Here is a 24,405-nt window from a genome sequence, read left to right on the forward strand (position 1 = left end):
ATAATCGTCTCTGATTGATAAATCATCAGACGCAAAAGCCCTTAAGTGATCAGAAGTATTACGAGGCTGCCACTCTATAGTTTTTATTTGGACCCATCGTTGCTAGTTTGGGCCTAGTCAGTGAACCTGAGCCCAAACTTTTGTAAGATGTCTAACTTGTAATGGGCCACTCAAAAAAATATGAGCAAATCAAATTCTGAACCAATTTTACAAACCAACTAAATTTCCAGTAGACATAGGCTCGTAGCCGTACTTGTATTCACAATCTCTAGACTCTAGGGTATCCGAATTTCTTCTAAAGTAATGAAACTATTTCTGAAAAGTTCCAAAAAAAACAATAACAACGGATGGATTGTCCTGATCGGATTGATTCTCTTCATCTAAAATTTCTGACTTTTTACTTATGCCTTTCTTTTTGTCGGATGCATCAGACTCTGTTAGAAGTTTATGAGGTTGCAATTACTTTCTTTGACCCTATCATATTTTTATTTTTTTTTGTCGTTTCATATGTAGGCTCATTCTGTGAAATACGTCCATCCAAGTACCTTATGGTTTTAACATATAATTTGATTAATACCTTTCTTCATGAAAACATAAAAATCAGAAAATTAAGAGCCCTAAAGAACAAATAATCTATTCAAATCAAAATTTGATGTGGAATAGGGATTTCGTTTTTTTTTTTTTGGTCCATAGCAAAGACTTTAATTTATTGAAGGTTGCCAAATATATATTAATCCTATATAAAGTTGTTATCAAAATTATCGTATGCACTATTAAGTCATCAAAGCCACTAATATTTATCAAACACAGATACAAAAAAAGCGCTATCAAGATTGTGATGTCTCATCTCTTTCAAAAGCTATACATTTTTATACAATTTTAACATATAGAAAGATTCCTTTACTCTCCTAAATTTATCAACCAAAACTTCCTCTTACACAGCTATGACTATGAGCCTTAATAAATTGTAAATTTTGGGATGAATATCTGAAATGGAACCATAAAGTGTGCCCAGCTCACAATCTCCGATCGATGAACCAAAAATCTCCTAACAAAATTCAAGATCACACACATTTTAGACAAGTCCCTCATATATTATATTGTTATTTCGTAAGGCTTTTACAAATTCAATAGGAGGCTCGTTTTCTTATCAGCTCGAGAAAGCGCAGTTAATCTTTCTTTTGATTTATCGATTTGTTGGTACTTATATTTGGAAGTCCTTTGATATATACTTAGTTTTCAAAATTATTCTATTTTTTTTGGGGTCTAATTTGATTCCATTACTAAATATTAATTTACAAATACTTCTTTTTATTGGTTACACTCTTTATATAAATGATCTACTTGGCTATTTGTGTGGATTCTTAGCTTGCACAGGTTGCTTTCAAAGTAAGCTTTTTGCTTTTTCATGTTACTGCACATATACATCTTTTATCGTACCTTTTGGCCTTTCAGATTACTGCACATACATGTGGTTTGTGGACTTACCAATAGTGACAAACCTTATTGCATTACTATATAAATTTTAGGAATTTTTAGATGCTGAATATATATAAGACAAAACAAGAACAAGAAAATTTTAGGGCAAAAGAAATGGAAGCATATTTCTATAATACCCAATAGATGGGGGAACCATGTTGTCAGTTTTGGGACCAGTTCACTTATTTTAAGCTTGACTTTGACTATTGATACCCCCACCTATATTAATTACATGAAACTACAAATCTTCATCCAAAATTTTTTCAGTGATCGGTCAATTTTCTTTTCAACTACATTTATATTTCCATGTCTTTAGTAATCGGTATATATTAAGTGGTGATTAAAATGTTAAAGCCCACAAGTAGATTTATGTAAATGGTAAATGATTCAAGTTTAGAAGATCGAGCTTTTTAATACAATTAATCCGTATATCTACATTATGCTTTACCTTTTGATGGTTCTAATGACCATTTTAAAAGTATATAATTGGTGCGTTGTATGTTGTACAGAGTTTGCCAGTCCAATGTTTCTAAAAGTTTTTTTTTTTTAAGTTTAATAATAGTTAGATCATAGTCGTTTGTGTTTGCGTTTTACACATTTAATTTGACTTAATATAAGTTAAACCACTCATGGTTTTCTTGCAAACTTATATATCCACTTCAATAATATAAAAATCGTATAAACTTTTCATTAACGCTTATATATGCAAATTCTAGCAACCACAATCATACCCTAATTAACTTGCGTTTTGACCATTTTTTCACCGTTACGACGACGACAACAACAACAAAAAATCTAAGTATGACCGTTAGATTCAACAAAATTAATATATCAAACTTACGTAAATGAATGATGACATCCACGTAAGATGATGAATGATGACGAGCAAGTGAGACAAAATATCACATTTCATATCTCTCTCTTTCTCTTCAGTATCTCTATCTCCACGATCTTATCTTTATATCTCCTGTTTACTGCTTGCTCTCACACTAGTTTGTTGCACCTCCAAAAGACAAAGTGGATAGAAGAAACGCCTCCACCGCTCGTATGGTCCAACAAAACCCTAATTTCTATTTATTTTTTATTTTTTTTCGTTTTAATAAACCCTAAGTTTTCGTCCTTTTTAATCGACTTTCATATCTTGTTATGAAAGGAAATAAAGGACATGGAATGGTCAACAACGAGCAACGTACAAAACGAGAGAGTTGCTTTCATGCCACCACCGTGGCTGGAGTCTAACTCCTTTAACTCGCTCCGCAGCTTCAACTATGATTCTTACACAGGTATATATATATATACGCACACATATATTATTATATATACCAAACAAATTTACAAGTGTATGTTTTTTAATCCATAGATATTCATCAATTATTAAATGTAGGTTTATACTATTATATTGTATAATTAAACACAATAACATATGTAGATGTGTAAGTGCCGGTATAATTTCACGTTTGACAAAACAATGAACTTTGTTTTCGTCACAACAAATCCAAGTCTTATAAGCACACAAAGATGTGTAAGTACTGATTTAATTCACATTAGACAAATCAATGAACTTTGTTTCTCGTCACAATAAATCCATGAACTTACAAGAAAAAAGGAAACTTATTTTCCCACTTTCAAGTGTTTTCTTGTAATGATGCAAAGAATCACAAATTTAGGCTGAAAAAACTCTAATGTTCTCTTATAGGATTTATCTGAAACATTCCTTTGTGGCATTTCAAAAACCTTGGGAAATGTTAAATAATGACCAATTGACCATTACCTTTCTGATGAGAGGTTAAGGGACTTGATTATCTTGACTCTTAAGTCAAGGAATCTGCTGTTGTGATGGTTATTAAACTGATGCTTTTTCCAGTTCAGATCTGCAGCAACTATTTATTTTTTCAGCCAATTGAACTGATAGTTCAGCTAATTCAGCAATTCTTTTTCGTCTTTTAGTATCAGTGTTGTACGTTTTGTCGTTTAGAACTCAAGTTTTTGATTTTTTATTGTTTTGGTTGTTGTTAAGATATTTTATTGTTTTAAATAGCAGGAAATTCGTATAAGTCTGCCAATACGCAAACTGGACCGGTTATCCCTGTACCGGAATCAGAAAAGATCATCAATGCGTACCAATGTCCGAGTAACAACAATGAAATGATAAAGAAGAATAAGAGGCTAACGAGTGAACAATTAGCTTCGCTTGAACTACGTTTTCAAGAGGATTTCAAATTAGATTCCGAGAGGAAGCTGAAGCTAGCGAAGGAGCTAGGTCTGGAGCCACGGCAGGTCGCGGTTTGGTTCCAGAACCGCCGTGCACGGTGGAAGGTGAAGCATCTCGAAGAGTCATACGACTCACTTAGGCAAGAGTACGATGCCATTTGGAGAGAGAAGCAGATGCTACACGACGAGGTCTTCTTTACTATTATTATCTCTTCTTTTTTTTATCCCCTTAATTAGTTTTTGATTATGTCAAAGAGACCCCTCCTCACCACAAAACTGATTTGTGATGCAGGTGAACAAGCTGAGAGCTATAATACTAAGAGATCGGAGTTTGATGATGAACAGCAACCAAATCGCCGGAGGAAATCAAATTTACGGTACTGGTGGATATGATATCGGATGATGGTTGGTTCTTCTTGCTGGCCACCATAGCCTTTTCCGTCGTAGTTCGTTACTGCTGATCTTCGAGAGATACAATCTTTTAGTTTTATGTAACGTTGGACTACGAGGAGCTTGTATGATTTTAACATAAATGAACGTCCAATCAAACGTGTTCCAGTTACTGTCTTTTGATAAAAAAAATCGAACGAATGCATTGTACACGCCTTAATTAACTAAGGGCAATGTGAAATGTGTGGGCTTGGTTCTAGTCTGCCTAAATGTAGTAGCTTGCTTGTTTAACTCTTTAATGGCCTAAATTTTGGGCTTCTATTTGGGTTGTTGTTGTTAAAATAAGATAAAGGCCTTTAAATGACTGCAGTATTTTTGCTTATGATTGTGCTAAAATCCAATAATTACACATTTATGATTTTACGAAAAGTAGATTTCTTAAAAATTAGGGAAACCAGATTTTAGGAGATTGTGGCTTTTCTTCACAAAATCCAAAAACCAAGTTTTGTGGGTTTTTCCAAATAATTTACGTCAATTTTTTTTTAATTTTTTAATTTTATTTTAGATATGCTATTTTTACCATTTACCAATTCATTTAAAACTAAAACTTTATTCTATGTAGAAAAACTAAAACCTAAACAAATTACCATTCAAAATTTTTCCAAAAACTAAAATCTACACCAAAAATCAAAAACTACAAAAATCAAAAACCAAAATCCAAAAACTAGAATCTAAAAACCAATTAAAAACTACCAAACATTGAGGGCCTAAGTGTGAATAAAAAACTGGTTTTCTGATTTAAAAAAGACAAACGTGATATATATATATATATATATATATATATATATATATATATATTAATTTAATTTATCACCTATTGCCATTGGCATATTAAATGAAATCCAATGAAATTATAGTTGTTGTAATTACTCGGAAGACATCCACGAAAATGTTAAATTATTATACTTCACCAAAGACATCCACAGACTTTCAACTACTTTCACTACACAATCGAAAACAAATAAACTGCGAAAAGATAATCGGTGTAAACAAAAACAAAATTTTGAAACCAGTAATTTTTATTTTATTTTATAAACCAGTATAATTTGACTGCCTTATTTCAAAAATAATTTTGTAGTTTTCTCTGGTAACTAATTTTTTCTATTATTTTTCTATTATTTTGATAACAATAAAAAGAGATCAAAAATGAATTTCTTCTAAATAAATGATATCATATCTAAATATTTCCAAAAAAACAATAATAATGGATTCTTCTGATCCTGAATATCTGAGTTTTTCGTTCTGTCTTCCTTTTTGTCTAATGCATGCATCGGACTCTGTTAAAAGGTCTTATGAGGATTTTCATTTTGTACGACCATATCATATATATCAAAATGTTAATTTGTCGTTTTAATCATGATACCAGCCAATAATTACCTTCTGGTTCTAAACATAACTTCTTACTATATGAAAGATTATTATCAAAAAGTCAAGGAACAAATAGTCTATTCAAAATGAAATGTATATATGTGGAATAGAGATTATATGATTTGTTATCGTACGTGGAAACATATAGTACACAAAAGTTAGATGGATCGGTGAGCAATTGATAGTTAAAGAACGATATGGATTCATAAACGGCGTTAGTGCTAATTTCTGTTTATATCCAAATTTCTAGGTATATATATATCATTTGAAATGCCATATATATATATATATCAGTTTAGAAGTTAATTAATCGATTTGAGTTGTTGTCTTGTCTTCTAATTAAAACGATATCGCAAGCTTTGATAAGTATAGAAGATGACCACTTGAAACGATCTTGTTCATCAATAAGTGGAAAAAATGAAACGAGACTATTGGGAGAACCGGAGATCGACCGAAATCGATGATCGAGATGATCGCCCAAGATTATGGAAATCATGAAGATCGAGAAGGATCTAGAAAATTATTATAAGTTAGTTTAGAAATATTTACATTTATCTTTAAAGTATTATTTACATTTATATTTATTTTAAATTAGAAAACTTAGATTAATCTCATCTCTATATAAGAGAATGTATTTTATACAATTATTCTCATGAGAGTCTATTATAATTCTTCCTAAACACTTTTGTGTTCTTACTCTCATCAATTTATCATGGTATCAGAGCCAAGATCCTTTTTGTGGATTTTGGATCCGTTACGTTAGCTTCCGCAAAGAAAGAAAAAAAAAAACCAGTTTCGGGAACAATGATGTTTTCTCGCCCTCGCGAGTTTAACTTTCTCCTTTTGATTAAACTACTCGCCCTCGTGAGTTGTTTTTTTTAGTCTCGCCATCGCGAGCAACATCCGAACCTCGCAATCGCGGGTGTTATTTTTATTACTTGAACCCTACGATCGGGTATAAACGTCGATGACCTAACGGCTGGGTTTTGTAGCCGCTTTGAACCCTACGATCGGGTATAAACGTCGATGACCTAACGGCTGGGTTTTGTAGCCGTTTTGAACCCTACGATCGGATATAAACGTCGATGACCTAACGGCTAGGTATTGTAGCCGTTTTGAACCTTTCAATCGGGTATAAACGTCGATGATGACACGACGGCCTGGTATAAAAGCCGTTATTCTGAAGACTTGTCCAATCTCAAACGTGTAACCACGTATGAGCTTGCCGGGGGGTATTGGGAGAACCGGAGATCGACCGAGATTATGAAAATCATGAAGATCTCGAGAAGGATCTAGAAAATTATCATAAGTTAGTTTAGGAATATTTACATTTATCTTTAAAGTATTATTTATATTTATATTTATCTTAAATTAGGAAACTTAGATTAATATCATCTTATATAAAAGAATGTATTTTATACAATTATCTCCGGTTCTCCCAATAGAGACAGAGAGCTTCTGTTATACAAGTCATTATTCTGAGACGAAAATTCATCGTTTGATCTATCATGTATTTATGTAGCCTAATCTTCAAAACGCAACAGAAAGTTACAAATTAAAAGAACATCCTTAATCAACCAAAAACGCATTCTTTCGCAGCTTTAATTCAATTGTAAAATTTGGGATGCTAAGATGGAACTAGCTCATAATCTCTGATGAAACAACTTTTCCAATTTTCAAATTTTGACTACAATTTCACTAGGACGATCTCGTTAACGCAACAACGTTTTGTCTTAATTATCAACTGGACAAGGCGCAATTAATCTTGTCGTTAATATGTATCGATTTGCTGATGCTTTATACTTGGAAGTCCTCTGATACTAAACTTCTTTGGGTGTTTTTTTGTTGGTCTAAATAATTTGCGATCAGTGACTAAAGTTAATTTATATATATACGATCTTCTTGGCTATTTGTGTTGATTCTTAGCTTTAAATGCAAAGGTTGCTTTCAAAGTTAGCTTTTTGCTTTTTCATGTTACTGTACATATACATATTTACCGTAGCTTTTTGGCCTTTCAGTTTACTGCACACATATATATATATATATATGGTTATGGACTTACTAATAATGACAAACCTTATTGCATTATCATATAAAATTTTGTGAATTTTAGATGGTGCTTGTATATAATATATATATATATATAAGACAAAACAAGAACAAAAAATCTTAGGGGCAAAAAATGATGGCAAATATAGTTTATATCACAGGGGGAACCATGTCGTCAGTTTTGAACTTTTGATGGAGTTTTCTTAGGGGACCATTTCTCTTATTTTAAGCTTGACTTTGACTGTCGATACCTCAACCTCTATCAACTACATAAATGTTACAAATCTTCCTCTCAAATTTTATCAATGTTCCGTCAATTTTCTTTTCAACTACATTCCATATACAAATCAGTCAAGTAATGTGATTGAAATGTTAAAGCCCACAGAGAGTTTATGCTTTAACCATTTGATGATTCTATCCTTTGACCGTTTCTTTAAGTATAGAATTGGTGTGTTGTACAGAATTTGCCAATCCATTATTTTAAACGTTTTGGAAATTGGAATCCCAAGTCTCGTAACAATTCGATCTGATTTAAAAGTTTTACATGGCTTCCAAATAATACGAAAGAGTCTTCGTTGGCTCAAACTTGTAATAGACAACATTTTGACATTACACATTTTATGTTTTCTATATAATTATTTTAAATAAATATTACTAATTATATATGTGTTTAAAAGTACTATATAATATATATTCATATATATATATATATATATACAGATATTAGAGGTTTTATACAAATTCACGAGCAAAGAATTTAACTCATACGTACTCATCATAGTATTAGCGTTTTACACCCTTAACTTAACATATATGTTAATTAACCAGTCATGATTATTAGTTCGCGAACGTCTCTGTTTGAATCATATACCAATCGAATAAATCGTTTCATAACACTAACAATTGCAAATTCTACTAACCTCCTCCGCAATCACACCCTAATTTGCGTTTAAACCATTTGTTAGAGACGACTATTAAAAAACAGAAAAATAAAAATCTAAGTTTGACCGTTAGATTCAACAGATATATCAATTTACGTAAATGCTGTGGATCGGAGATGATGAATGATGACGTCCAAGTGAGACAAAACATCACATCAGCATCGATCTCTGTCTTTATATATCTCCTTATATATGTAATCTCCTGTCTACTGCTTGCTCTCACAATTTAATTGTTGCACACCTCCAAAAGACAAAGTGGGTAGAAGAAACGCCTTTACCGCTCGTATGGTCCAACAAAACCCTAACTTTTCTATGTTTAGTTTCTTCATTGTAGGAAACCCTAATTAAGTTTTCTTCCTTTGAGAATCATCTTTCATGTCTTCTTAATAAAGGAAAGAAAATGGAATGGTCAAAGACGAGCAACGTACAAAACGAGAGAGTTGCTTTCATGCCACCACCACGGTTGGAGTCTAATAACTGGCTACACAGCTTCAACTATGATCCTTATGCAGGTATACATACATATGCACACATACATGCCAGATCAATTTACAAATATAGATGCTTTCGTTCCGTAGGTTTATTCATGATCTTATCTCTTTGTGGTGTTGTTCTAATGTAGTAAGTTTTTCAATCCATATTAATCAAAATGTAGGTTTATATTAGAAGCACATATATAGATGTGTCACTGCAAGTGCCGGTTTAATTTCACGGTTGACAAATCCATGAACTTTGTTTTCGCCCTAACAAATCCATGAACTATATATAAAAACTCTTTATAAGAACATATAGATGTGTAAGTGCTGGTTTAATTCACGTTAGAAAAATCCATGAAATTTAAATAAAAGAAGAGAATGTAGTACATCCTCCCGTTAGGTTTAAATGCTTCACTTACCTTGAGTTTCTTTCTATGTGATAGTTATCTTCAATTTTGAGATTCTTTGTAACAAATTAACAACAATGTCACCTTTTTTTTTGTTCATTTAATACAGACAGAATATTCCATATATATACCTTATTTTCCCCTTCATGAGTTTTCGAAATTCTTGTGAATTGATGAAAAGAATCACAAATTTGGAATATATATACAACCGCATACTTTCTCGTATATGATTTATGTGAGGAAGCACCCTAGGCCTAGGCGGCATTCCAAAAACCTTGGGATATGTTATCTAGAAACGTTACTTTCTGATGAAAATTCAAGATTAAACAATATCTTCAATTAATAGTGTAGAAAATTAAACACTAAAGTACTAAACCATAGCTATTTTTATTTTGTTATACATTTACAAGGAGTCGGGTAAAAACAAGCGCAATAGCTTAATTTACGAAATTGGTAAACAAAATTTATTGGAAATAAAAACGGACGAATATGTAGTATAAATTAGGTTGTGAAATAATTTTCAAATAAAGTATATATCTGGACAAAATATTCAGTATTAAAAATAGTCACCCAGAGTAATAATTCCATTTTTACTAGCCAAAAGATTTTTCACAGTAATTGTGAAAATACTTTTAAAATAATTTGTTTTATCAACCTATATATTAACTACGTTAAACCGTCCATTTTTTTTTTTCATTTTCTGGTTGTTTTTAGCTATTTCGTGGATTATTACTACTATATATATAAGCAGTGATTCAATTAGGAAAAAAAAAAAAAATCAATTATTCTGTTAGATAACTCGTCAGATTTTCTTTGTTATACCATTTACATTCTTAGATTATCCGTCAAGATCATTTTTTTCAACTTTTTACCAAAAAAAATAAAAGATCACCCTTCAACTAGATTTTATCGTTATCATTTAAACCCTATACCATTATTGTTTGATTTCAATTAATTCATATACAGATATACTACCACACTTATTTAGTGGTATATGAATTTTTCTTAGAGATAGTTTTTAATTTCTAGACGTCATTCTAAAATCTTGGATCGTCACACTTTTCTGATGAGAAGTGGAATACATGTTCTTATGTTTTTTTTTTGGTTAAGGCTTAGTAGATGTTCTTTCGTTCATTATTATGTTTCATTAATTCTTTCAAATCTCTTCAGTTACATTTTACTGTAAAATTGTATTTTTTTTGTTGCAATATAGTTTCACATTGCAAAAAGAAAAAAAAGAAGATGTTCTTCTGTTTTTCTAAAAGTAACAAATGGACGTCACTTTTTCAAACGTTGAGATTCGTTTATGTAGTGCGTTTTGTCGTTTCTTTTGTTATTCCTTTCTTCTTAATCTTTTTATATATATATCAGGAAATTCGTATACGCATGCTGTTACGCAAACCGGACCGGTTATCACTGTACCGGAATCAGACAAGTTGATCAATGCGTACCAATGTCCGAGTAACAACAACGAGATGATAAAGAAGAAAAAGAGGCTAACGAGTGAACAGATAGCTTCGCTTGAACTACGTTTTCAAGAAGATTTCAAATTAGATTCAGAGAGGAAGCTGAAGCTTTCGAATGAGCTTGGTCTGGAGCCACGTCTGGTCGCGGTTTGGTTCCAGAACCGTCGTTCACGGTGGAAGGTGAAGCATCTAGAAGAGTCATACGACTCGCTTAGGCAAGAGTACGATGTCATTTGGAGAGAGAAGCAGATGCTACAAGATGAGGTCTAGACACTATCATAAAATCATGGGGTCCTTTTTTTTTTACTACAATGTTTTCTTGTTTTATCGCTTTAGGTTTTTTTATTCTGTCAAAGAGACCCCTCCTCACCACAAAACTGATTTGTGATGCAGGTGAAGAAGCTGAGAGCTATAATACTAAGAGATCAGGGTTTGATGATGAACATCAACCAAACCGCCGGAGGAGATCAAACTATCGGTCTTGGTGATCAATACAATAGTCTGATGATGGTTGCTTCTTCTGGCTGGCCACCGATATCGCAGCCCCCAAACCCGTGGTAGTTGTTGCTGATCTTGGAGAGAAAGAGTCTAACATATATAGAGCTCTAAACTTTGGACTTTTAGGTTTAAGTAATGTTAGTACTATGATAAGCTTTTGCTCATTGTACGATTTTAATATAAATGTTGGAACGTTCTTGTGTCCAAAATTCAAAACTCGACAATGTTTTGGACGCAACCAAATGGTCTAGTTTATTGAATAGCTTTCCATACCAAGAATCTGAAAATTTGTGAGTCTCAGAAAGTCTCTCATAGAAAGTCAGTCAAAACAAAACTATAGCGTTAAACCAAACGAAACGTTTTTCTCATGACCTTTCAAGGGACTTGCTTTCGGATCAAACAAGTTCTCAGATTAATTGGACATACATACGCACGCATAACGTGAATCCCAAGAAGAGATGAATGATAGTAACAATAATACTTGACAGAGCAATTATAGCTGCAGAAGCAGAGAAGGAGATAGAGAAATTACGTGACAACCATCCGCTACTATTGCTACTGCGCTTTCCGATGCTCAAACGTCGAAGCTTTCACCGTTAAATGACGTAAAACCCCTTATGTGAACATAAAATTTACGAATCTGCCACTAGTGTTTTTCTCAATGGACAAATCGTTACCCGGCTTGGCCCAGGCCCAGCTACATGTGAATCTTGAATAGCTGAGCCCAAACCTTGGACATGTATTTACATTCTTATTAGCAAAAAAAATAAAAAAAAGTATTTATATCAATTTGTCTAATATAAAATATAGTTCAACTGAAATTATTTAGTTAACAGGGTAAATGAACACCGAAAAGTCACCTAATTATCACTTATCCGATTAATTAATAGTCACAGTATTTCAATGCATAAGCTATTTTTACTATTTACACTTGATTATTTGTGACATATCAAATACTCCCTCCGTTTCATAAAGAGTGTCGTTTTAAGGTTTTATTTTTGTTTCACAAAGAGTGTCGTTTTAGGTTTTCAATGCAAAATTTAATGATTTTTTATGTTTTATGACTATTAGTATTCTGCAGATTGTTTTACTATTGGACAGATTATGTTTAGGTATATAGTTAATGATGTTTTTGTTTAGAAAAAACAAAAAATTTAATATTTTCTTAATCTGTGTGCAAAACTCTAAAATGACACTCTTTGTGAAACAGAGAGAGTAACAAATTAAAAATATGCAAATATAATCATTATTGGCTTATTACAAAATTAATGAACTAAAACACTCAACATATTTGACACATGAAAACACCAATAATGATTTCACAATAATGACACATGAAAACTCCAGTTATTTGTATTACACACCCTAAACAGACAAAAATCTGACAAATTTATTAAACACACCCGACCAAACTTAGACCTCACGGATCCTCACATTCAATCTCCTTACCCAAATCGAATGAAGAATCATATGAAACACATCAAACCTCTTGGCCGGAGAATTCACTTCAAAATGTCGCCTTACCTTCAAAACTCTTCTGTACATCCTTAGGTACTGTCTCGGCGATATCGCTGTCAATATCGTCTTCAAATTCGGTATGTCTTCCACTGAAACGATGACTGAGAACGATCTCCAGTTCAATACATCGCTGAAAGGAGGAACGTAGCCTGAGTTTATCAGAACCGGGACACAACCCGAGTAAAGTGCTTCCACGATCCTCGGGCTCGCAACCTCATAACCACTCGGACAAATGCAGAACTTGCTGTTCCGCATCATGTCAGAATAAGACGTTCCTCTAGGGAGATACTTGTGGACTCTAATGTCATTATCTTTGTTCTCCCAATGTTCGAGCAGGACTGGCCTTACCGGTCCGTGTACACCCCCTGCAAAGAAGGCAAGGATTGGACGGCTGGAAGGTGATGGCCCACCGACCAATCCAGTTAATGATCCTGTCCGTAGATTAATCTCCGGTATTGACACATCTTTTCTTGGTTTGAATTTCTCTGACGTGTTGGCATTACATAAAGCTCGAATCGAATTATGTCCTAAATGTGGATGAGAAAAGCTTGCCTCAGGACCCTATACCAAAGAGATTTTCAAGATTATAACGATAACTAGCTAATCAGACGATATACGTCCTAGTGGGGGAAATATATTGTTAGCGTACCCAGTCGTGGCAAGAAAGTATGAAGTGATCGGCTCCGATGCTGCGGTTCCAATATGGGTATTTATCACCCACAAGATTGATGTAATCCCTGACTGTATTTCGGATGGGGCTGAAATCGCGGGAGTTGCGTTCATACACGTATCTTACCATCTTGACAACACTAAAGGGTAAATAAAAAGCATGTGCTTTGTCAGGATTATTGGTCCGGAAACGCGTATCGGTTTCCATCTCATAGATGAAACTTCCTTCCATAGAGTAGATGCTTTTGCATGGACCGTCATGGAACAACGGTGGCTCGCCTTCTTTGTACACATATATCTTGAATTGTTTCTCCATCTCCAAGTAACTCCTAAACATTTCATTACAGAAACAAAAAAAATTGTAAGCACATCATGTAGTGTTAGCAAATTATCATAAGAAAATCTGTCCCATTCTCTACACTGGACCACATGAAACATTTTGTGCACAGGCTAGAATGTCTTTACTTAATCTGGTTTTCAAGATCAATCCTCAAGTTATGCCGTCATTGGTTACCTTATTTTACTAAACCATGTAACATGGGCCAATAATAATATTTTGCTTTTACGAATATAGTTCCCCCAAAAAAATAAGGTATGTGATTCCTTACTCTGCTTACGCTACGCATATAAACTGTATATAAACTGTATAAGATGGGACACCACAAATCTCTTGCATTCACTAATTTAATGAAAAAAAATTTCTACAATTTAGCAAGAAATTAAATATAAAAAATTACTAAAAACGTAACTCAAATTTAATTGAAACTTCCTTGCCAGGTTTCCCCATCAATTTAGTACAAAGTAAAAACCAGTTCCAAGCCTTAATTATGATTCATAATGCCAACCTGTATGACTTAAATTTAGTTCAAATAATAATTAGCAAGCCAATAAATTCATAGTTTCCAACCTGTTTGACTTTAATTTAATTCAGATACTTTTTTAACGAGCCAATAAATTCTTAGTACCAACCCGTTTGACTTAAATTAAATTCTAATAAATTATTAGCGAATCCAAATTGTAGTAACTTAATTTTTTTTTCTTTCTTAAAAGATTAGAAAGTAAACATAAATATTCTTTTTACTTACCGATGAAAGACCTTCGCGTTCCAATACATAGGACCAAGAGGAACATAGTCCGGGTCGTCCACGGGATCATCCATCGAAGCGGCTTTAATGGAGGCTCGAGCTTTTTGTAGCTCGAATTCGATCTTCTCTAAATTGCTAAGAACTCTTCTCTTCTTTGGTTCCAATGATGCCGTAGAAGTGACGTTACTACTCGTTGTAGTAACGTTGATCAGATTCATTTGAATCGTGCGATTATAATCATCCTGTTGAATCAATGTTATTCTTTAGACTATTGTACATAAATGAAATTAAAGAATGATTCCATATCAGTAAATAAATTACTTTCAAAGAAATAAAAACATATGTGTTGTTGTTGATTAATTAGTTCAAATTTATATCACCCGTCCCTACGTATATCAAAAAAACATTTCTCTGTAATCTTTGCTTCCTTATTTTGCGGTTTTGGCGACTGGTCTTAAATGAAAACGAATTAAGATTCACATTTGACTAGTTGACAAAATATTTTTTACAGTTGACTGTAGTTTGACCACGGAATTTAAAACATAAATGATAAATGTTATGATATATGTTGGTAAAACAACATTAAAATAAATATTTGTTTGTAAGAAATAAGAATAGAAAATAAATAAATAAAATAGCCGGAAAGAAGAAAAGACATGCAAAGATGAAGAATGAAGAAAGGAATAATTTTGGTATTTCTAAGTAATTTCTCTAACCTGAATAGATTCCACTTTAGTAGATAAAGATGATGCTGACAACGAGGGAAGCATCTCCGGTGGCAGAGGAGATAGCGCCGGCGCCGGAGCCGGAGGCAGAGACGGAGAAGGAGGGAGATGATGAGAAGAAGTGGACAAAGAGGTTAAGAAAGAAGTTGGAGTTTTAGGACCAATATTTACAAAGACGAAAGCAGAAATGACAACAAGAGGAACCATGAAGAGAAAGAGTTTAGTTGAATACGAAGTCGTTGAGGAACATGCAGACATGTTTCTACACTTCCCATCAACATCTTCATCTCCCATCTCTCTCTCACGCTTAATATCTCTTTCTTTGAGAAGAAATAAGAAGACGAAGAATCAAAATTAAAGAAGAGAGTTTTATTTTAACTTTTTTTTTGCTTTCGGTTTTAGGAGCAAAGAATTTAAAAGAAGGTGAATGGAAGAATAACATTTGGTAATAAGTGGTTGCTCCCTCGTCACCTCGTGCCAAGCGTCCATCTTTCCACTCTCTCTTTTCTTTTCACATGCAAACTTTTATTTCTATCAATTTTAACCCCAAACTTTGATTTCTATCAATTTCAACCCCGTCCTAACCAATCCAAACCAAAACACTCTTGTATCCAAGTTGTAATATCAACTTTTTTGTTTGAAACTTTGAATGGACTCTGTAGCTATCGAGCAGAGCTCCCAAAACTCTCGTATTAACAACTTATGATTATATAAATTAAACATTACAAAAACTAAGGTCTTCGTTGATTCACCAGAGATCTCTACAAGAACACTTGCCATTCACAAAATGATGAAATCCTGACGAATCTCTCAAAACTATCTCTCTCTTTACCACAACTGAAACATACTTGAAGAACTCATGACAATCACCACAGAGCATCACGTTCTTCACAACCCGAACCGGCTTTCCCCGAGTATTGCTTGTGAGAATGCCATAAGTCACTGCGAGTTTCGCGCTGTGGTGAAACAAGAAACTCTTCTTCATAAACTCATCAACCTCCTGAAGAACAAACTCTGTGTTTGGTTCGTATCCAGATTTCAGACATTCCATTATCAGTATCTCCAATCCGCTGTATATATCTTTCTCTTGCGGGTGGGATGTGTCACGCGCGTGAAAGGAATGTACTTTCTTCTCATGGATTATCCAGCTCTTAGAAGGATGTTTCCGGTAACCTCTTTCCCGCATTTCCTCTCTTATCATTTCAGAGCGATGCCAGAGTCCAGAAGCTGAGTAGATGTTGGATTTGAGGATGTACTCAGACGGGTTTTCTGGTTTTGTCGATAGTACAAGCTTTGCTACTCGTTTTGCAACGCTTGTGTTTGAATGGACTCTGCAGCTATCAAGCAGAGCTCTCAAAACAGAGACCTCGGGCTGAAACGGCATCGAGTTTATTGTGTCTTCCGCTTCTTCAAGAAGACCCCAATGACCCAGAACACGGACGAATGCAGTGTAATGTTCAGTCGTTGGTTCAATGTCATAGATAGTCTTCATGGAGAGAAACAGATCACGGCAGCTACTAAGCTTATTTGACTCTGTATACCGAAATGCAGAAATAACAAGAGTGAGCGTGATCATGTCAGGCTTGATCTCTTCCTCATTCATCCTCGACCATAGAGCCAGTGCCTCATTACCATTTCTTTGAAGGATGTAGCAAGAAATCAAGCTGTTCCAAGAAACAACATCATGTTCTTGCATAGTGTTGAAAACCTTTATGGCATCATCTGAGTCACAACATTTCGAATACATGCTAATCAAAGAATTCCCCAAGCATACATCAGAAAAGTAGCCAGCTTTAAGAGCATAGCAATGGATCTGATAACCCATTTCCCGAAACCCTAATGTCCCGCAGACCGCAAGAATCAAAGTCAACGAAACTTCATCTAAAAACAACTCCTCTTCACAGAGAGTGCGATGGAATAGCGATAAAGCCTTATCAGGTAAGCCATTCCGAGCGTAACCACCGAGTATTGACGTCGTTGCCTTCGACCTATCGAGATTAGAAGGCCATTGTTCAAACATCTCCTCAGCATCTGCCATCCTTTCACACCTTGTGCACATATCAAGCAACGCAGTCTGGATACAAGGGTTTAAAAGACATCCAAACTTAATACAAAACCCGTGAATCTGTTCGCTTACTCTCTTCTCTGAAACTAAACCACAAGCGTCCACAGCGCTTGTTAAACTGAAATCCGTCAACTCAACACCTCTCTGCAGCATTTCAGTGAATAATTTCAGTGCCTTCAAGCCATGGCCGTTTCTACAGAACCCAGCCATGAGCGCGTTATAGGTAATAGTGTTTTTCTCAGTTATATTCTCGAATATCTCAACAGCGGAATCCACCATTCCAAATGCCATGTAAGCAGTGATCATCTCCGTGAAAGTAACGGCATCTTGCACCATCATCATCTCGTACAAACTCTCTACCTTTTTCATATCCCCAAATTTAGAATAAAACCCAATCAAAGCGTTATTGACACTCAATTCCTGCATCAACCCTATTCTAATTGCACGACCGTGGAGTTCTCTGCCTCTCAATAAGTCACTAGAATCAGTGCAAGAGCTCAAAAGCGTTGAAAGCGTAAAACAATCAACTCCAAGTCCTTCGACTCTGTTCATCTCATAAAACAAATTAAAAGCTTTATGAGACTTTCCCTCTTTCACTAAACTCGAAATCACAGTGTTCCAAGAAGCCACATCTCTGTGAGGAATTTCATCGAACAACTTAAGCACATCATCACACGAAGACCCAGAATCCTTTGAATACAGACTCATTAACGAATTACCAACAAACACAGAATTCAAAAACCCTGATTTAACTATCAATCCATGAATCTGAATCCCAAGCGAGAATCGCGAAACTCTCACGCAAGCAGTCAAAATCGCTACGAAAGTATACTCATTCGGCTGGACAATACCTGCTTTTCTCATCCTGAAGAAAACCTTAAGAGCCTCAATTTCAAGGTTTAACCTTGAGAAACCCGAGATAAGAGCTGTGTAAGAAACCACCGTTGGTGAAGAAAGAGACACGAAGACGAGAAAAGCTTCACGAGGGAAACCAAGTTTGAGATATGTAGAGATTAGGGCATTTCCAAGACGGGTTTTTTCTTCTCTGAGCTTAAGAAACGAAGCGTGTACAGCTTTTGTTACCTCGACGTCGTGGTATTGAGCAGACAATCGAAGCAGATAGAAAAACCCATCAACAATAGATTCAATCTCTTCCCTTTCTTCCTTCTCGAACGATGAAGAAGAAGATGATGGGGAAGAAGAACACTCATGGATGGTTGCTGGTGAAAGCGACAGAGACGCAGAGATGGTAAAGAGGCGTTCGGGTTTTCGATAGAGGGAAAGAGAAGAATGAAGTTTGGGACGATGATTCGCAGGAATTGAAGGTGGGATATGAGGAAAGTTGAGGATACAGTGATGATTAACGGTGGACATGAATGAATTTTTGAGCTTTTGGGCGCTAAATCGCCATGGATAAACCTTCACTTGTCCCTCTTTACTTCAGAAGAGAAAGACCAATTTTGTAATGAAGAAATTTTATTTAGGATCCCTATATTATTATACAATATATACATTTCGCCATGTACTATTGATATGATCAATATCTCCGTAACTGAAATTATATACATTACAAATTAGTTTACTCTTGAGTTTCTTCTCTATTAGTCTGTGTTTGATGTAACTAGTTAAGATGATGTTACATAAGAGAAAAGATGAATGTGAATAACAAAAAGAAAATATTTTGACTGTTTTGTTTAAAGCAACCATAATTTCGAAACCAAACCTTTAAATAATGATCTAGAATATATTTCATCATATTTTGACTGTTTGAATCAATATTTTGGAATAAACTTAGGTTTAAGAGATAAGGGGGATTCCTTGGACAAGAAGATTATTTGCGATGACACGATTGGCTGCCTCGGATGGATGAAAACCATCCCAAAACACGTAATTGGTAGCATTCGAACATGTACCCACCGATCTTGCATTACATAGGAACGAAGTTTCCACTGTCCCGGTTCCACAACAAGCCCTTCTTGATTCCAAAAACCCTACATTCAAATATATAAATATTGTAATATTTTTAATGAGAAAAAAGTGTCTTCGGTGTTAGTCAAATAAAGTTGCGGTTGGATAAAAACCGTACCATTCTCGACAGGGTTCATGACCATGCTCAACAGAGGATTATAGATGTCAAAGACGACCAATTTCAGACCGGGAAGATTGTTGGTTAAGTTCATAGACGTGTTGTTGAGTTTGGTATTGAAGGAAACCGCATCCCGGTTTAGTCTTTCGACGCACGTATTGTTCCCAGCTTCACCAAACGTCGTTATTGCAGCAGGTAAACAACCCAAGGGCGGTAACGTCGTCACTCCAATCTTTCTAGCACCTAAACCATACAAATTCTGCCAACAAAAAAAAAAAAAAAATCGACCACCGGTTCAGAGTAAACCGGAAAAATTAAAAGTTGGTTCGATCGGTGTGGTACGGTATTGGTTAATTTACTTGCACAAAGGTGGAATAGGATCTCAAGAGACGATCCGAGTATTGATCAGGCGTGAAAATCAGGTTAAGGATCGGATTGATGTAATAGCTTTGAAGAAAATCGCTTGATCCCGTGCTTAGAAGATGAATCGCGCCTGAGAATATCTCATTTGCTCTTTCTCTTCCCACAATGTTCGTCACTTTGTTTTGGTACTCTTTGTAGTTTTCCAGCTGTTGGTTCAATGTTATTGCATTCTACAATATGATAAACCCATAAAATGTTAAAAGTATTCCAGTTTAACTAACTTAATAGCCGGATTAAACAGGGTTGAGGAGGAGGAGGTTAGTTACGTAAAATAGGGCAGTTCCGTCGTCAAAACCGGAAGCACCAGAGGCGAAATTGGCTCCGGTTAACAGATTTGTCCCATTAGCTTCTTGGCTAAGGTACGCCACCGGGTAAGAAGTGAACCCTAAACTCTCAGCTGCTCAAACAACAAACAAAGCCTAAGGATAAGGAAATGATAAATGGTACTACTATATGTAACGTGGATAGTGAATTAGGCTGGTTCAAACCGGTAAAGTCAGTGGCAAGTTTTCCGTTAGAGAAACGGCCAGTGGCATTGTGGGCGAAGAAGTCGCGGCCATAGGGAGGAAAATTGGCTTTAACGAGGGTATTGAGGTGGTTGTTGTTACCAGCATCGACAACTGAATCTCCCATTATGATTAGAGCCGGTACAAGTGGCTGACCGGTCCCAACGCAGGCGATAACTGAAAAGCTCATGAACATTATAATAAACATCTTCATTTTCTGTTTGAATATAGTAAAAGATAGAGAGGAGTGAGCGAAGAAGTGGTGAATGATTAGGGGTTTTTAAGGAAGAGAGATTAAGGAAGTTGCTTGAAAAAAAAGATACAATGTTAGTTTGTTTGAAGCTGCATGCTTAGGTAGTAACGTCGTATTCGAATTCAAAGATGGTAAACCTTAACACGCAATTCATCCAGAAGAAGACATTCGTCACCTCTCACATTTTTCATGCAAACACACAAGAAATAAAATTTAATTATTAATATTTCGGGACTCATTTGTTAAATAGTTTGTCATTCGTTGGGTTTAGTCAAAAGATCTACGAAGAGATCACATGTTTTAGCATGTGAATGAAACTAACTTTCTCTTAACTTTTACTTCCTCAATTCTTCGCAACAAACCTTTTTTGTTTTCTTCGAAGAAAATTCTAATTTGCTAAACTCTTCGTTAATTATTGCCACAACTCACAAAGTAATTATCACAAAACCAAAAACACAGTAAATATATCGGATTTTAGAAACAAAAGTAAAGTGTACTTAGCAAATTAGAAAAAGGTGGTTTTGACGAGAGCAACATTATTCAAAATATGAGCAGTAAAACTGGTTTTGACCATGTGATGATGTGAATAATTAGTACCAAACCTTAGCTGTTGTGTTACTGTTCCATTCACCACCTAATTAAAAAACATCACTCCTTTCCTTCCGGTTTAGGCTCCAATTGGGTCAGTTTAAAAAGTGGGCTTTGATTTGGAAAGAACAGAGATCGGGTTTACAGTCGAACCGTCCCGGTACGATTGATTAAGAAAAAGATCCGGTATGGACTGATTTAATTGAACCATTCGGTTTAGTCCCGTTTCTTTAGTAGACTAGGTTCTTCTTCCCTGACTTTCGTCTCTATCCAGTCGCCGCCGATTATCTGACCGGTGTTTCAACTTCGCTCCACCGTCGGTAAGTTTCATGAGTACTAAAAGACTTTTCAATCTCAATCCAAATTTTACAGCCTCTCAATTTAAATTTTTAAGTACTTTCGATTTCTGGTAAACTAGTCTAATGAATAAGTTTTGCTATTCATACTCTCTTCTCTTATGAACTATGATTATTATCTTCAGTTCATAGAGAAGGGACAAACTTTGCATAGGTTCTGGTGAATTAGCCTGAATTTTTTTTTTATTGAGTAGATGCCTCGAAGGCCATCAGGGAGAAGAAGATTGTCAAAGTATCAACCTTTAGCATTTTCACCGTTTATGCGTTCTCTTACCTTTGCTTCAACGGCTAGACGTAAATTGCCTCTTCCAGATATATCTTTTGGTTAGTAGTTACCTTAAAGTTTGAGACTTTCTCAATTCAGAACATTGTAGTGACTTGATAAGTATGTCTCATTCTTAACTTTGTAGATTCAAAGTACCCTAATTTATCAATAATAGGAAAGAGCAACAACTGTTGGAATCCTCTGATGAAGAAGACTCTCAGGTAAGCGATTTTGTGAAGTTACTCTGCTGTTGATTTCGTTTATCTTTTTGTGACGTTGTAATTTCGGTGTTTGATCTTTGAAGGGAAAGGTACATACTTTCATGGAGTCAAGATTCTCCTGCAAAACTATCTCGATGACAAGGAGTGGGATTTGAGTGGTTTTGTGGATTTGATATTGGATCAAACAACGGTGGGAAGTGGGAACTGTGGTCAAAGTAGCAGATGATGAGGATGATGCATTATTTGCTCTTGTCACTGCTCTTAACTTGGCAAGATACAAGGCAAGCCATGTAACTCACCTTTGCTAAGTGAATTTACTTTTATCTATGCTTAATGATCGACTTGATAATGTGCTGTGATTATGAATGATCTCATTTGATTGCTAAGCTTGTTGAAGTAATTATAATGTTCAAAGGTGTTTGTTCGTATTTGCTATTATGCTTTGCGGTAAGCAATCTATTAACTACTGTATAATATTTTTTTGTGTGTTCAGGACAATAAGTGCTTTAGAGAGCTAAAAGAGTTTCTTCTCAAAGTTTGTTCGGAGAAGAATGTTGCTAGTGATCTAGAACTACTCGTAGAGAAAAAGGCGAAAGATGTCGGTTTATTGGTATCTCAAAGAGTGATGAATCTTCCTCCACAACTCCTTCCTCCACTATATGATGGATTGTTCGACGAAGTCTCATGGGCCACTGAAGACGAGGTTTGATCATTCAAAGTTAACTTTAGGCAACTTCTTTTCTTATGAGCAATGTTAAAAATCTACGAAATTTTGCAATTTTTAACTTCTGTTTACAGCCTACAGAACAGCTTCGAGGGTCATTCCGCTTCAAGTCATATATTCTAATCACTAAGATTCATAAGGTAAGTGTTCTTGTAAGATTTTTTTGCGGTTCTCGAGTTCTCTTTCTTGTTTTAACTATGTGATGTAGATACTTGGTTATATAGTTGAAGCATCCCAAGCAGAGGAAACCCTGTCGTGGTGAAGAAGAGAACGAGGAAACAATATTCCTGAAGATGAAATTTTTCTCGAGGTACTTATTCTCACATTACCTACTCGACTTCCCGTGTGAAAAGAAAAGGTTATACTCTTAACCATTTGTTGAAAAAATGCATTGCAGCTTACCTCTTGGTCCTTTACATTCCCTATACACTCGCAGCTCGGTACATCTCAAGAGGTAAGTTATCTCTTTAATGCCAACATACTATTTCCGGAATCACATAAGTTTGATTCACTTGTTTGTGGTTTGTAATACTTAGGGTATAACGCCGATTCTAGCAGTTGAAGAATTATCAGTTGACGGGTCTTGTGATGGTCGTGGAGGCACAAGAGATTCCTGAATTCAGACAGAGGTTGAAGTCTCTCATTGACGAACAATAATGAACATCTTCTTCTTCTTAAAGATTCGGCTCACAGGTCAGTTGTTTATAGATTTCGCCAGTTTTGATGAGGTTATTACAGTGCTAGGTTTTGTTGCTCTCCGGCTTTCTTCCCCTGCATATTACTGGAACTGAGACAATGTCTAATACCTTTTTTTTTGGGCTAAAGGGTTTATCTCAAAAAATGTGAAATGCTATTAATGATTCTTAATTGTAAGAGTTGGGAGTTTAGTTAGAAACAGAGGTAGATTGGTTTATATGATGCGTAATACTAGAGTTATTTTCTGTCTAGTTTACTATAATGCACGGGTTTGTGTAAACTTTATATTATCTTATAAAAGTATGTGTATAGATATAGTCAAAATGAGAAATTTTCAGAAGATGAAACAGTAGTGTTGACAAAATGTACTCAAGTATGTGTGGTGGATCACAGCGCGTTGGGATATATACAGTGGTGAATTGGGAATGAACAATATAGTTGGCTATGTATAGATGATTATTTTAACCAGAAATTTCGTTCTAGATTGTGTAAATCAGAACCAAGATTGTGAACAGAAAATGTGTTATCTACTCTCTTCCTCAACCCTTGGACTCTCCCAAAAGACAATTTTCTTGTGATATTTTACTTTGGTCGCAAATACTAATCTTCCAAAAGAGTCTTTGCAGCTATGTTCGAAAAAAGAAAAAAAAAAAAAAAAAGTCTTTGCAGCTTGCATAATACTAAGTCATTTGCAAAAGAAAAAGGAAAACAAAAAGGGAAGTAAAACCAGAAATAAATGGAAAAGGAGAAAGAGACACGATGATGTTTTTTGCAGCTTTCGCAGTACAAAAGCATCGCAGAAGAAGCTCCTACCAGTTGAAGATATTATTTGTAAATTAGTTTTGAATTGAAAACTCATAAAACGTAACTCAACATAGTA

The 24,405-nt window shown here is 34.9% G+C and overlaps 6 protein-coding genes across 6 annotated transcripts; 3 read left to right on the forward strand and 3 right to left on the reverse strand.

Moving 5' to 3' along the window:
• The first annotated feature begins 2,644 nt into the window (after window positions 1-2,644).
• Window positions 2,645-4,093, forward strand: LOC9307129 (putative homeobox-leucine zipper protein ATHB-51). The gene is made up of 3 exons (XM_021023637.1): window positions 2,645-2,762; window positions 3,521-3,879; window positions 3,983-4,093. Exons 1-3 carry the CDS (start codon window positions 2,645-2,647, stop codon window positions 4,091-4,093), a joined length of 588 nt encoding a protein of 195 aa, XP_020879296.1.
• Window positions 4,094-8,278: 4,185 nt separating this feature from the next.
• On the forward strand, window positions 8,279-11,495 carry LOC110227775 (putative homeobox-leucine zipper protein ATHB-51). The gene is made up of 3 exons (XM_021023333.1): window positions 8,279-9,010; window positions 10,753-11,111; window positions 11,241-11,495. Exons 1-3 carry the CDS (start codon window positions 8,899-8,901, stop codon window positions 11,406-11,408), a joined length of 639 nt encoding a protein of 212 aa, XP_020878992.1. The 5' UTR covers window positions 8,279-8,898; the 3' UTR covers window positions 11,409-11,495.
• Window positions 11,496-12,568: 1,073 nt separating this feature from the next.
• LOC9307130 (probable glycosyltransferase At5g03795) lies at window positions 12,569-15,727 on the reverse strand. The gene is made up of 4 exons (XM_002873068.2): window positions 15,334-15,727; window positions 14,618-14,859; window positions 13,513-13,861; window positions 12,569-13,424 (listed from the first exon to the last, which is right to left on the reverse strand). Exons 1-4 carry the CDS (start codon window positions 15,634-15,636, stop codon window positions 12,759-12,761), a joined length of 1,560 nt encoding a protein of 519 aa, XP_002873114.1. The 5' UTR covers window positions 15,637-15,727; the 3' UTR covers window positions 12,569-12,758.
• Window positions 15,728-16,007: 280 nt separating this feature from the next.
• On the reverse strand, window positions 16,008-18,998 carry LOC9309183 (pentatricopeptide repeat-containing protein At5g03800). The gene has a single exon (XM_002873069.2). The coding sequence runs from the start codon at window positions 18,779-18,781 to the stop codon at window positions 16,091-16,093; it is 2,691 nt and encodes an 896-aa protein (XP_002873115.1). The 5' UTR covers window positions 18,782-18,998; the 3' UTR covers window positions 16,008-16,090.
• A 118-nt stretch (window positions 18,999-19,116) lies between these two features.
• LOC9309184 (GDSL esterase/lipase At5g03820) lies at window positions 19,117-20,875 on the reverse strand. Its single transcript, XM_002873070.2, has 5 exons — window positions 20,405-20,875; window positions 20,183-20,313; window positions 19,853-20,086; window positions 19,494-19,752; window positions 19,117-19,398 (listed from the first exon to the last, which is right to left on the reverse strand). The coding sequence occupies exons 1-5, from the start codon at window positions 20,634-20,636 to the stop codon at window positions 19,205-19,207; spliced, it is 1,050 nt and encodes a 349-aa protein (XP_002873116.2). The 5' UTR covers window positions 20,637-20,875; the 3' UTR covers window positions 19,117-19,204.
• On the forward strand, window positions 20,858-23,287 carry LOC9309185 (protein BCCIP homolog). Its single transcript, XM_021022095.1, is given in 10 exon segments — window positions 20,858-21,652; window positions 21,814-21,943; window positions 22,030-22,050; window positions 22,053-22,105; window positions 22,251-22,295; window positions 22,297-22,386; window positions 22,599-22,808; window positions 22,904-22,969; window positions 23,054-23,139; window positions 23,227-23,287. Coding segments are annotated over 10 exon segments (822 nt in total). The 5' UTR covers window positions 20,858-21,592.
• Window positions 23,288-24,405: the final 1,118 nt, after the last annotated feature.

The sequence above is a fragment of the Arabidopsis lyrata genome (assembly GCF_000004255.2).
Source record: "Arabidopsis lyrata subsp. lyrata unplaced genomic scaffold ARALYscaffold_6, whole genome shotgun sequence".
Taxonomy (NCBI): Eukaryota; Viridiplantae; Streptophyta; class Magnoliopsida; order Brassicales; family Brassicaceae; genus Arabidopsis; species Arabidopsis lyrata.

Coding starts and splice junctions, on each gene's coding strand:
- LOC9307129 (XM_021023637.1), top strand. CDS start 2,645: ATGGAATGGTCAACAACGAGCAACGTACAAAACGAGAGAGTTGCTTTC. Junction 2,763..3,520: donor CAACTATGATTCTTACACAG/GTATATATATAT, acceptor TTTAAATAGCAG/GAAATTCGTATAAGTCTGCC. Junction 3,880..3,982: donor AGCAGATGCTACACGACGAG/GTCTTCTTTACT, acceptor TTTGTGATGCAG/GTGAACAAGCTGAGAGCTAT.
- LOC110227775 (XM_021023333.1), top strand. CDS start 8,899: ATGGAATGGTCAAAGACGAGCAACGTACAAAACGAGAGAGTTGCTTTC. Junction 9,011..10,752: donor CAACTATGATCCTTATGCAG/GTATACATACAT, acceptor TATATATATCAG/GAAATTCGTATACGCATGCT. Junction 11,112..11,240: donor AGCAGATGCTACAAGATGAG/GTCTAGACACTA, acceptor TTTGTGATGCAG/GTGAAGAAGCTGAGAGCTAT.
- LOC9307130 (XM_002873068.2), bottom strand. CDS start 15,636: ATGGGAGATGAAGATGTTGATGGGAAGTGTAGAAACATGTCTGCATGT. Junction 14,860..15,333: donor CTAAAGTGGAATCTATTCAG/GTTAGAGAAATT, acceptor TTGATTCAACAG/GATGATTATAATCGCACGAT. Junction 13,425..13,512: donor TACTTTCTTGCCACGACTGG/GTACGCTAACAA, acceptor TCTTTGGTATAG/GGTCCTGAGGCAAGCTTTTC.
- LOC9309183 (XM_002873069.2), bottom strand. CDS start 18,781: ATGTCCACCGTTAATCATCACTGTATCCTCAACTTTCCTCATATCCCA.
- LOC9309184 (XM_002873070.2), bottom strand. CDS start 20,636: ATGAAGATGTTTATTATAATGTTCATGAGCTTTTCAGTTATCGCCTGC. Junction 20,314..20,404: donor ACTTGCCACTGACTTTACCG/GTTTGAACCAGC, acceptor TTGTTTGAGCAG/CTGAGAGTTTAGGGTTCACT. Junction 19,753..19,852: donor CCTATTCCACCTTTGTGCAA/GTAAATTAACCA, acceptor TTTTGTTGGCAG/AATTTGTATGGTTTAGGTGC.